The following is a 12,247-nucleotide window of genomic DNA, read 5'->3' as shown; positions in this document are numbered from 1 at the left end:
TCCCCCTAAATGCCAGACAGCTATTCTGTAGCTGTTGGAACATAACTCTGCCAGCTAGTTCACCAGAACCTCTCTGTAGTAGCCATGAGTTTGCTTCCAAGACTGAAAAGTATCAGACAGTTACTTGCAGACCCCAGGGATAGGACGCATACATTGAATTAGGAATTTATTAGTAAAGAAATAAGCAAAGTGATGTTCACCATGTGTTCCATATGTTAAACACCAAAACCCAGGGCTGTGTTGCAGAAGTAGTATGATATTTTAGTCCAGAAAACACTCCTGTAGATTCTGAAGAAAGCAGTTTTATCAGAACTTCTAATCACCTACTTGCATAATGCCCATTTTCAGTAGCTGGAAGGACTAAATATTCATTGCAACACAGTTACTTGCTTTTAAGGACTGCTCTTTCAAGGGCAGCAGCAACTACAGAACACAGCCCATTTCAAAAGACATTGAGGGGGAATGTAGGCCAGCAGCCTCAAGCATCACAGCTCATTTTAACCAAATAGAGAAATTCAGATCCTGATCAACTGAACAGAAGACTCTACATGAATGCTAAACTGTACTTTTCTAAGGCAAAGCCATTGTTAAGAAGCTAGATGTAAACCACCAAGTTTCATTAAAAGATTAAAGCACTCAGAAATAGGATGCGTCTCTCTTTAGAGAGCAAGTTCAGAGAAGGGAACCTCATCTTTTTGCACAAAGCACAAGAACAGGCTCCTAGATACTGCGATAGTCTAAACCACAAAAAGGGAAGAGTCTCTTGAGAACCTGTAACCAAAGATTTGTTCAAGTATAGCAAGTTGTCATAAGATACAAGCGACAGTTAATGGATTCTGAACTGTAGGCTCTCCAAGAGTTTGAAAACAGAACCAGCTACGATTTTTTGGTGGTGCTTGGACAGGAGCGACTAAGTTTTTCTTTTGCTTCGAGCAGACTGATGCATATGCTTAAGTCACACCTTGCTAAACCATCAGGAAAATGTAGTCTGGTACACACTTGATCTGCCTTTTGAAAGTAAGTACTTTGTTACAAGAAGATACACTTCCCAAAAGCTAACACTGTTCTTCAGGCCTCATCTTAGCTTAAGTATCTGGTATTGAGAACATTAGGCAGCACTCTGACAACCCAGACACTTACCTCATGAGTTCCATGAGAGAAGTTGAGGCGAGCAACATTCATGCCAGATTTAATCATTTCTTGCAGCATTTCCACCGAGCGGGAGGCTGGGCCTAAAAGAAGGAAACAGGTTGATGGTGAAAGCTTTAAGTCTGTAAAACCTAAAAACAAAAAGGTAACAAGACAAGATAGTTCCTAGTTCTGCTATTTCACATAGCAAACCCCTCTATTCCTAAACCAATCCATTTATTCATAGATAATAAATACACACAGTGCATATCTCCTTGCTGGACTTACAGAAACTGCACACACTGACTTGCTCCATGTCCTCAAAGCTCCAAAACACTGAACTGATCCAAGAGCTCAGTAAGAAGTTTTTATAACACCCAGGTAGCTCCTCTAAGCAGTACCAGAGAATTGCACTAGACTTAGTGCTACACTTTTGTCCATCAGCTGAGATCTGATGGGAAGGAAGTGATAATATAAAGAAAGACAACTGCAGTAGCCAAAAGGTCCTAATGGAGAATTTCAAAGTAACAAATTCAGATTTCCAACAATGACTTGCCTATCTGTGAAGTCAGGCAGACCATCTACAAGATGTATTTCAGCCTATACTGAGAACTGGGGACAAGCTGATTGCAGCAATGTCTTCCCTCCTGTGTGTAGTGTGCAGATGGAGATAGGGAGACTAAAGCAAAAAAAAATAAACACTGGTGCCTTGGGCCACTATCTGAAGCAGGAAGGCAAGATTAGCCAGTAGCGACAATTTAGAGTTCAGCTATTGGGACCAGCTTCCACTACTAAAGCCAGGACTGGGAAAAGAATGTAGCTGGAAAGTTCACGAGTTTAGCCTTGGCCATCATGTTGCAAAGATCCCAAAGTAAATATCCGAGTCTTCCTAGGGTTCATCCTACAAGTCTTTGGTGTTCTTGCCATGCTGTACCCTCCTTCCTTCCCCCCTAGACCCAATACTTAAAAAAAAATAAAAATAAAAAAAATCCTACCAATGGTGCAGATAATGCCAGTGTTTCGTGCTGTGGTTGGCTCAGAATCAATGTCCAGGCGACACATGTGTTCCAGGAAAGTGTCTGCCATGGCAGCGTGTAGCTGCTGGGTCTGGATGAAAGCAGTTCCTGCATCATGGTGTTTTGACATAGTTGCTGGAATTCTTTGCCTAGGAAAAAAAAAAGGGAGAAGAGTTATGCTAGCAGGTAAATACAAGTAACCTTGTTTTTTAGGCTCAGAAGCTAAATATACTCTAATAGAGTTAGCTGAGATTTCTAGAAAACTCAAAGTAACTTTGTTTGGCGTTAGTGCATTTCACCATCAGTTCTTTGTACTTAAGTTGCATCATGCATGCAATCTGTTCAATATTTTTTATTTAAGCTATGTATACATAGTGATGATGTTAACTCTTTAGACTAGCATTCTGATTCAACAGCATGACAAAGATGTTCTGAAAAACTGCCTGGCAAGTTATATGGAAGTAAATGCTAGACTGAAATACCAATCTGTTCTCTACAGCTAGTTTATTCTGTTCCTTTGTAACGATTTCAATGGGCATTTAATGGAAGTTGTCAGGATTCTTAGACATGCAAATATAGTACAAGCTCCAAAAGAAACTGTTTAGAACTTGTTTGGGAAAAAAAACAAATTTTCTTTGTATATAGCCCTGGCTGTCTACGAAGCAGAGTTCAGCTTGTTTGAAAGGATCTGGTTAGACTTAATATTTGCTTATTGCACAAGAGACTGATGGTGGTAAAGAAATTCTTTATGTGGAGAGAAAAACAGCATAGCAAATGGTTCTCTCAGACTATCCCCTCTTATGATTACTGTATGGTTAAAAGAACTTGTACTGCTTAAGTTGCAATAGCTCCAGTGAAAAGCATGGCAGAAGTCTCCAGCTCAAGACAACCATTTAAGAGCTTTGCTATCTTAATGCTGCCCTAGGAAAAAAAGTTGCTATCCTGATTGCCAGAACTCAGAACATATTGATAGCTAGCTGTTGATAGGTGTTTGCTTCAAAATTCCCAAGATACGGAACACAAGCTGGCAACTTGACTATGGAAGAGGCATACACCCACCCACCACTACCATTAGGTTACCCAAAAGTTAGACCTGAGTGGTTTAATCTTTAGTTACATATTTAAGAGTCTTAGTTACAGACAAGGTGCATGTCTACCAAGAGCAGCACAGATTTCCTTTTCCAAGTTGAAGTCTTTTATATCTAGCTGCCAAAAATACAGATTAAACTTGCAGGAATTTACACCCAACCTTTTAAGTCTGGGTAGCTAAATAATAGGCTTACATTTTATTAAATACCGCACCTTGACAAAGAATCTATACACGTTTTCAGCCTCATACAACCTAGTGCCTTAAGTCACCTTCCACCGAGGGCTTGGAAACCAGAACAACATGAAAAAGGAACTGACCGACAACCCTCTAAAGCCAAAAAAATCCTCACTCCCACCCACCCTTTAAATCCTAGAGAAAAGTTGTGCCCCTTTATTACTGACCCCAAACAATCCAAGGATATTAAATAACCCCAGGAAAGTTAAGCCTTTCTGTAACACCAGACACACCCAAGACATCTGAATTTTTGCTCTGGGCCCTGATCAGAAAGAATCTGAGAAACCAGAGAAAGTCTTCCTTGGCTTAAGGGGTGGGGGGCAAAGGTGTGCATCTACCCAACACACACCAGCCTCTGCAAGAAAGCAACATACCCACTTATGCCAAAATGTATCCCTAAAGGATACAAGCAAGCAAGCAGCACAATGAGGTGAACGAAAAATTCTAGTTCCAACGCAAGGCACTGAACCAAGTGGCTCCACTTTGTTTTTTAAAGGAAGGACACTCATCTGCAGGCAGCCAGTAATTAGGACCCCAGACACCGATTGTTTACCCACCCTTTCTGTTGGAATCCGAAACGGCCTTTCCAGCCAAAACCGCCATTTCCCATCTTTGTCTCTTCCCTCCAGCTCTCTTCCCTCCTGCAGTCTGTCAACAGCAGCAGGAGGATTATCTAGATATTACCTTACTCAAGAGGTACAAGCACCTTCATCCAGTTAGAGAGACTTTTTTCAATGTAGGCCAACAGTTTAAGCTATTCATAGAAGACCAGGAAAGGCTGCGCTAGCACCTGAATTTTGCTTATTAGTGCCTGTAGCAGGCACAAAAAGCTACAGAACTAGAAACAAAGTTGCTTTATGGGATATAGGCAGACAAAGTTCCTTGGGTGAATCTGATATCTTTTATTAGACCAACCCAAATAGTTGGAGAATAGTTATTAAGCAAGCTTTCAGGTTCAAAAACCCTTCGTCAGGCTAAGGAAGGGTCAGCAGTTGGTGTGTGCTCTTCCTGGATGGAATGAAAAGTAAAAAAGCCAGGGGCTGGGCTGGGGATACATACTCATCTTGTGCTTAACTCAGTCCCAGCCATTGCCTCTGTAACAAGACTAGAAGTTCATGCACTCTAGATTGCTGTGTTGGAAGAGGCTGAAACAGCAGCATTACATTTGTCGTGCTAAGGAAAACTAGAGACAATAGGAAAATGAACTACACATAGCACCATTTCCTGTAATCTAATAAGCCACAGTACTCTGCAGTACAGCTAGCATTCTTGTTTGACCATCAGCTACACATTCAGTGTTGTCATACTAAAGAGTCCCAGCTAACAAATCAATAAGCTCAGCCAGACACCCAGGGTAAGCCTTAACAACAGCCCCCCCAACAAGGGAAGATCATCTAACCAGGTGTTGGACATTGATGCCAGAGGAGAGCACCAGCTGCGTCAGAGGCTTCACTATGCTTAGCCCCTCCCTCCCTCCTCCACTTCTGCCAATCAGGCCTTCCAGCCTCCCTGCACCTACGTGCAGAGTCTCGCGTGCAGGCTCTTGTATAGCATGACTTGACTCAGTACATCCTCATTATGATGCAGAAATTCAAACCAAGGAAAACCTCAAGTCTCTTCTCCAGCCCTACTGGAAGCTGCTGACTCAATGAAGCAGAAAGCAGGAGCCACATGGTTAGATTATTACACAAGCATGAACATTGCTTCCCTCCCTAAGACTGTCTTATGGGGGCTAGAGGCATGGGATGGGCTCCTTCACTCACAGTACTTGTGTAAGTGTGCTAGGGAGATCCCTTTATATGCTCAACTAAAGGGATCTCCCTAAAGTCAGCTTCCCAGCAAGCCACCCTGTGCACAAAGATTATGCTTCAGACTTTATTATAAGGTCACTCCTGGACTTTTGATGGGTTTATCCGAGCCAAATTAACACCAAGTCAATCATCAGGAATTAGTGTTGAAGTCATTTCTACAGGGGAAACATTTCTGACATCCTCCTAAGAAAGCAAAACTGGTTTTAAATTCTGGTTAACACTAGCTTACTGGCAAGTATCATCCATGCACGTTATTCTAGATTCCAGTTACCCGACACTTATTAAAGCATTTAGATAATATTTTCCATTTGGTGGTTTAGCTGTATGCTAAGAGGCTATTATAATTACAACACTCAAAGGACAGTAATTCTCAACCAACATGAAACAGCACTCTGGAGAGCTGCAAACTCTTTAAAGGGTACTGTGGGCTGCCTCTCAAAATTATCACTTAAGTGTGTTCACCTGTGCTTCACAAGATAAGCCCAGAGATCTCAAATAAGAATCTGGAGTGTTAAAATAAAGCTGGCCTGTTACAGTCCAAGTTCTTTGCTACAGCAGAATTGCTCTATTTTTCCACAGCAAAATAATCATCATAGTAATTATCAGAGACTGAAAGCTAAGAGTTAGCATTTTGAGGGTCACCTAGAGTCTAAGAAGGTTGAGAATCACTATTCAGAGACTGAACTCTAGCAACAACAGGTTTTCACATCCCCACTGGCCAACTGATGTTAATGGACATTGTGTGCTGTCCAAGATGTTTCTAGTACCAGCCACAGGAGACATCACCTAGCTCTCTAGCACGTACCTACAGGCTATGATGAACCATTAGAGAAGAAAACAGGCAGTTCTAAGTCACAAGCTTTTCCACAGCAAATAAACTCTTTGCCCCACCACCCCTTAACGGCAGCCAGCAGTTCATGGAAAACTCCAGTCATTTACAAACGACACCAATTCAGATTTCACACATTCTGTGGTGAGAATTACTGGAGAAGGGAAATTAAAGAAGAGTTTCATTTGCAGTCAGAACCCCCCTTATGAGTTGCACTGGAAAAAGACTGCTCACAAATAGATCACAGAAACTGGTCATAGGTATTGAGACCCTTGTGGCTTTTGCACAAAGGGAAAGAAAAGCAGCAGTAAGAATACAGACACAAAATCTGCTTTTTCACATGTGTCCTTAGTTCAGCTTTATTTGTGCTCTATATTTCTTTAAGGTATTTCCAAATCCTGACCTGGTGGGGAATTAAAATGGTATGGTTGACATCTTTACTACAATAAACTAGTGAGGGTCAGCTTTGTGGCAGGTGTGCCACAAGTTAGACCCACCCTCTCTCCAAGTGCCACTCCTATCCCCTTTGTCTGCCCAATTTGCTGCTCTTTCTGGCTCCTCACTTCTACTGAGTACCCCCCCCCCCACAGTCCATGATATCAGTAGCAACTGTGCCACAAGTTGGCCATGCTTTCATTAAATATTTATGAAAGGCAGAGGTGCAGAGATACTTCATGGAACTGGCCATCTTAAACCTGACATTTCTCTTCCATTCTGTTTTACAACAAAAGGTGCAACCAATAAAAACCCAGGTTAGTGTGGAATCAAACCTCATCATGCATCTGGCTTTGAAACTGATCCATCTTAGGCTTTCATTTAGCATGCTCCAATACTAGTGATGCCTGGCAAGGACAAAGTGTTGAGAAGTTAATCCTTGTATGGTTCTTGACAGAACAGAGAGGGCACAGGGGGGCAGATTCTATTTATTGCTTCCCTTTGCAAAAATAAATGAAAATTATTAAGTGGGTATGAAGGGGATAATAACCCTCCACTGTACTATTACTGGAAGATCACAGATCAATGTCATTGATCAGAAGGGCAAGTACTTTTCATAGGCTTGAAAAACTTCAGCACTTGGAACACTTAAGCATCTGCCTGGCTTAAGGAAGATTCTCAACTCAAGAAAAAAAGTTAACAAATTAGTTATTCTAAATGAGAAGAGCATCACACAAAATTAGCACTTGAATCTTTGCATTTTTCAACGTTCTAGGAGCAGCAGACATCTATGCAGCTTCCAGCAAAGTAAAAACTCAGCAAGGCCCTGAGACTAAGTAACTCTTACTACTGATGGTGTCCAAGCACATGGCAACTCGTGCTGTGGTTTGCCAGCAAGACTATGCCATGCTGGAGGAGAGAGGAATTGCTGAACCAAACCAGTTGGTAGAGTACTTATTCTCTCCTCTACATACCCTCCACCCCCATACACATTTCACTGGTTAAGTCTCAACTAAAGATAAGCAGGTATTTCCCCTGTCCCCTCAGGGGAAACAGAAAAAGAGTCATTTTGTTAGTCTTCTCAGTTAAGCTCACAGGGAATGTCCCAAAGCATGGCCACAAACATGAGTATCCTTCCAGTTCTTACACAGCAGTCAGCACCACCTTTTTTTTTTTTTTTTTTTTTTTTTTTTTTTTTTTTTTTTTTTAAATATATGAGCGAGATGGCCCTGTTTTTAAGACCTGCAAGAGCCAGGAGACCAACTACATGCAGGTAAAGGACAGTTAGATTAGACACTAGATTTGCATTCTAGTTGTCATGCCTCTGAATACTTGAATTCAAGTAAGCTTGTACCACAAATGAAGTGAGTTACAGGTCTTCTAATACATAGTACAAATTTAGTCATATTGCAAAGCCAGGAACAGTTATGTTGAATTGTTCTTTTACAGCCTGCACAGCTCAGAACTGGTATGTAAGGAATAAAAGGCAAGAGTGAGAGGAGCTTGTTCTACATTTGAGAAGCTCAGTCTCTCATCTGTGGTAAGTTTAATATCAAGGCACATAAGGCCAAGAACTAGCTGTTTAGATTAACATCTAAGGGACTGTGTCAGTTTTACATCTGTTCCAAGGAAAAGTTGACTTATTTTAACTACAACTCACATTTTGCTGTTTGTCCCCTGAACCAATGCCTCAAGTAGAAAGATTCAGCAACTCCTTTTCTGGGAAGCAGAACAGGATTTTCTGCTTCCCTATGGTTTTTGTATGCGATACCCTGCACTGTTATGTAACTAGGCAAAATGGCTCCCATTTTCCAAGCAATTTCTTTTCTGTGATATTGGGCATGTTCCAGGAATCACCACCTGTCACTTCAGCTGAAGTATTAAAGCACCTGACCCAAATGACAATTGCAGACACGCACTCTCTCTCTTCAATTATACATTTGCTGCCTGTCTTTGTGATGCTAATGTTCCTCTGACTTTCAGAGGAAAAAGTTAACAGGATTGAAAAAGGTCATGTTGGAACAGCTGTACTGCATGACATCAGCACTTTCCCTGGATGAGCAAGGATTAGCTGCCAGATCAACATATGACCCAGCTCAACTTGCTCCTCCCAGAGAGGGTCAAGTCCTAGGATGAGCTTAAAACTGAGTTCTCTATAGGCGAGATAACTTTATCAGATCAACACAGGTGAGGGCCAATAACCTATCCAGAAAAAGAGGAGTATTTTTGGTGCAAACAAAGGGTCAGTCACTTATCTGTACTGCTTTGATAGCATGTGCAGCTAAAGTTATTTCAGGAAATCTCAAGATCCCACTCCCGTGCTGTCAGTAAACAAGGCTTGTGACCATCCAGAGGGGGCTAGAAACAAGTGTATTTGCAGAGAAAAAGATTCAAAACTAGCCGAGGTTAGAGATGGGTCACAGCCCTGCGCTATTGCAACTGCACTGCCCTCTTGGCTAAAGCCTTCCTGCGCAAGTAATTCAGTGGTGGCAGCCAGTAGGTACTGCAGCTCTCTTTTCTCCTACGTGCTGTTCATCACACCACACTGCAGCTAAACTCAGATGCTTTTCAAGAAGGGGATGGGCTACCCAATCTCCCCTAGGACTAGAAATTGTTTGTCCAAAACCAAAGGACAGGAAAGAGACAGAGCTGCCACATGGCTTGTCCTGACCTTACCTCCTTACAGCTTCACCTAAATGGATTCCTCTTTGGACCTTATGAAGTCAAAACTGCCCCTCTCCCTCTCTGCTGGAAGCAGAGTCTGAATTAGATGATTTACATGAGAAGCATGAGAATGCAATGTGTTCATTTCACTGAGGTTTTGTTATTCGTTAGCAGTTGAGATGCCATGTTCTTCCTTTCAACTGACAACGGATTGGAACAAAATTAGGGGATGCAGCTCCCTCCAATCCTACATTTACTGCAGTGACAGACAGCCTGCACCGTCATTGCCAACTTGCCAGAATTTCTAGCAGATCCTACTTCCAGAAAGATCTTAAAACACGCAGGCCCAAATACGTATGCATTGCGTCATAGCAGAATTACTCCTCTGCTGGGAGAGCAGAGGAATTTGTTGCTATTAACTGGCATCACTGGGAGTACAGGACTGAGAACTAGCTACAGAAATCATCATGGTACACTATGCAGGGATCCTGGTTTTATCTGGTTTAAAAAATGCCCTAACCCCAAATCCACATTTTTCCATGATTTAAAAAGTATATAGATATATACCTATAGTGATGTTTCATTTTAAATCACAGGAAAATGTGGACCTGGAGTTACTTTTTTTTTGTTTTTTTTTTAAAAAAAACAAACCAGAAATTGGGGAATTTTTTAAAATTGGAGAAAACCAGGATCCCTGTATTGGGCATCAAGTCCCACCACGTCTATTCTAGTCTCAAGCAACCTACTAGAAAGGTACGGCTGGGCACGGCCACATAGCTGCCTTGTCTGGGTCTAGGAAATGAGGCAGCCCTCTTCCACGAGGCCTTCGAGCTGGATGAAAGGTAACATTACCCTGCGAGGCCCCTGTCGCACAAATAAAGGCTAGGGAGCAGCTATTTAAAGGAGCCCAGTTCAGAAGGCAACGAGAAGCCTTTGAGGGATGATGCAGAGATTAACACTCGCACACAGATCTGAAAGCCCAGCCCCGATTTCTGTTACTTTATGCCCCAGGCATCCAGCTATTGAAGACAAACACATTAAAATAAATAAAACAGAAGAGGCGGGGGGAACAAGTCTACTTGTATTAATCTGAGGAGACAGAAGTGAAGCTTCCACTGGATCGCAACAAAAGCGCCATCCATGCACATCCGACTCCGAAAGCAGAGGATCAAGCATGGTTTTCATTTCCCTTGGTGAAGCAGAAGCGAGAGCCGCGGCGTGTCTGCAAGGACAGGCCGGGGGCGGCAGAGGGGCGCCCCTGCACGGTCCCAGCCCAGCAGCATCGCGGGGGGGGGGGGGGGGGGGGGGGGGGGGGGGGAGGCGGTCTGATGCCGTTTCCGACCCGGCCCAGCGGGGCCCGACCCGCGCTTAGTCACCGCAGGGGAAACTAAACCGAAACAAGATGTTGCAACGGAGCCGAGCCCAGCCCCCCCCCCCACGGGGGAACAAACTATTTCCCGCATCCCCCCGCATCTGCGGCGGCGAAAATTAGCATTTTTCTTTTCTGAAGAAAGCTGCGGTGGCCCCGGCCCGGCCCGCTCCGCTCCGCTCCGCCAACAACGCACCCGCGGCTCCCACGTGCGCCGGCCGCCCGCCTGCCCAGGGAAGCGGGGCACCCTGCGGCCCGGCCCGGCTCAGACAGTGGGAGCTGTTGCTGCTGCCGGCGACGCGGCGCGGAGGGGGGGGGGGGGGGGAGTTACCTGCAGCTCTCACCCGCGTCTGTCCCCTCCGAGCGTCGCCGCTTCTCTGCGCCCGGTCCCTCCCCGCGCCCGCCTCAAGGTGATGTCGGCCCCGCGGCCGCCGCACCGCCCCGCGGATCCCTCCGCCGCTCGGGGGACAGCGCCGCGCCGCACTTCTTTTCTCTCCCCTCAGCGGAAGCACAAGATGCGGAGTTGCGAGGAAGTGATGCGTCTCCACGCGAGCGGGCAGGCGGCCAATAGGGAGGCGGCGGGCACGCGGGCGGGGAGTGACAGGGGCAATTAAAGGGGCCGCGCCCGTTATAGCTCGCGGCGGTCGGAGTCGCAGCCACAGCGCCGGGTCTTAAAGGAGCAGCAGCTTCTTAAAGGGGCCGCGTTCCCCACCCCCTTTCTCTATCCCCGCACCAAGGGTTTTCAGGGAGCGCTCCGTCCAGGGCCCCACACCCGTAGGGCCGGGCTCTCCCCCTCACAGCACGTATCACCCGGCAGCCTCCTTGGGAACCGCATCCTTTTCAAGGCTGCGTGCTTCAGTGCCTCTTAAAGGGACAGGACCCGATTGCTGCCCCTTTCCCCTCCCCCATGTGCACAGAGGTCAGGCTGCCCAACAGGGGACCTTTGCTGAATACCTCCTCCCCCTGCCTTTCAGGGCCCTGAAACCCTGGGACAAAGGGTCTTCTGTTTCCCATTGTTCCTTTTCTCCCATTTGGGTCCTTCTTTGCCTCCCGCCTTTTGCAGCAGGGCTCCCAGGGAGCTGCTGGGGAGATTGATGCGTCCAGGGAGCAAAGTGCCACAGAGATCCCAGCAGGTCAAGTGACGAAGGGAAGAGAGACCTGGCTCAGGACTACAGGTCGTAGCCGTGTTGGCCTCAGGACATAGGCAGACAGGGTTCTTTGGGTAAATAAATCCAAATATCTTTTATTAGACCAACTCAAATAGTTGGGAAAAGCCTTCCTTGCAAGCTTTTGGGTACAAACACCCTTTGCCAGGCAGAGGAAGTGGCTGCAGTTGTTTTCTGCTCCGGATGCTGGATTCTGGCTTCTGTCCCATCCAGGAAGAGCACAAAACAACCGCAGATGCTCCCTCAGTCTGTCGAAGGATGTTTGTACCCAAAAGCTGGCAGAGAAGAATTTTTCCAACTATTTGAGTTGGTCTAATAAAAGATATCACATTTATCCGAAAAGCCTGGCTTGCTGAGAGACCTGGCTGGCGTGCAGCTGGCTTGCACACAGCTTGAGGGCCCAGGTTACCAGGCCCTTTTTCCACTTCCCTGGAGGCTAGTTCAGGACTGCCCAAAAGGTCAGGCAGTCACCTTTCACCACGCTGTGCAGACTCCCCCCAGAGAT

The 12,247-nt window shown here is 45.2% G+C and overlaps 1 protein-coding gene across 3 annotated transcripts in view; it reads right to left on the bottom strand.

The window, feature by feature from the left end:
* PKM (pyruvate kinase M1/2) overlaps nucleotides 1–11,014 on the bottom strand; it is a 30,162-nt gene extending 19,148 nt beyond the window's left edge. For 2 of the 3 annotated variants that reach the window (XM_006277097.4, XM_006277096.4), the window contains exons 1-3: nucleotides 10,908–11,014; nucleotides 2,124–2,293; nucleotides 1,141–1,232 (exon numbers count right to left, since the gene is read on the bottom strand). In XM_006277097.4, the coding sequence (XP_006277159.1) occupies nucleotides 1,141–1,232; nucleotides 2,124–2,274 (243 nt within the window). In that variant the 5' untranslated portion in view covers nucleotides 2,275–2,293; nucleotides 10,908–11,014. The remainder of the gene's footprint in view (nucleotides 1–1,140; nucleotides 1,233–2,123; nucleotides 2,294–10,907) is intronic. The other variant, XM_019499364.2, reaches the window with a different exon arrangement.
* Nucleotides 11,015–12,247: the final 1,233 nt, after the last annotated feature.

Source organism: Alligator mississippiensis, chromosome 11, assembly GCF_030867095.1.
Source record: "Alligator mississippiensis isolate rAllMis1 chromosome 11, rAllMis1, whole genome shotgun sequence".
Taxonomy (NCBI): Eukaryota; Metazoa; Chordata; order Crocodylia; family Alligatoridae; genus Alligator; species Alligator mississippiensis.
Note: the sequence above shows the minus strand (reverse complement) of the source record. Positions and strands in the feature narration are given on the sequence as shown.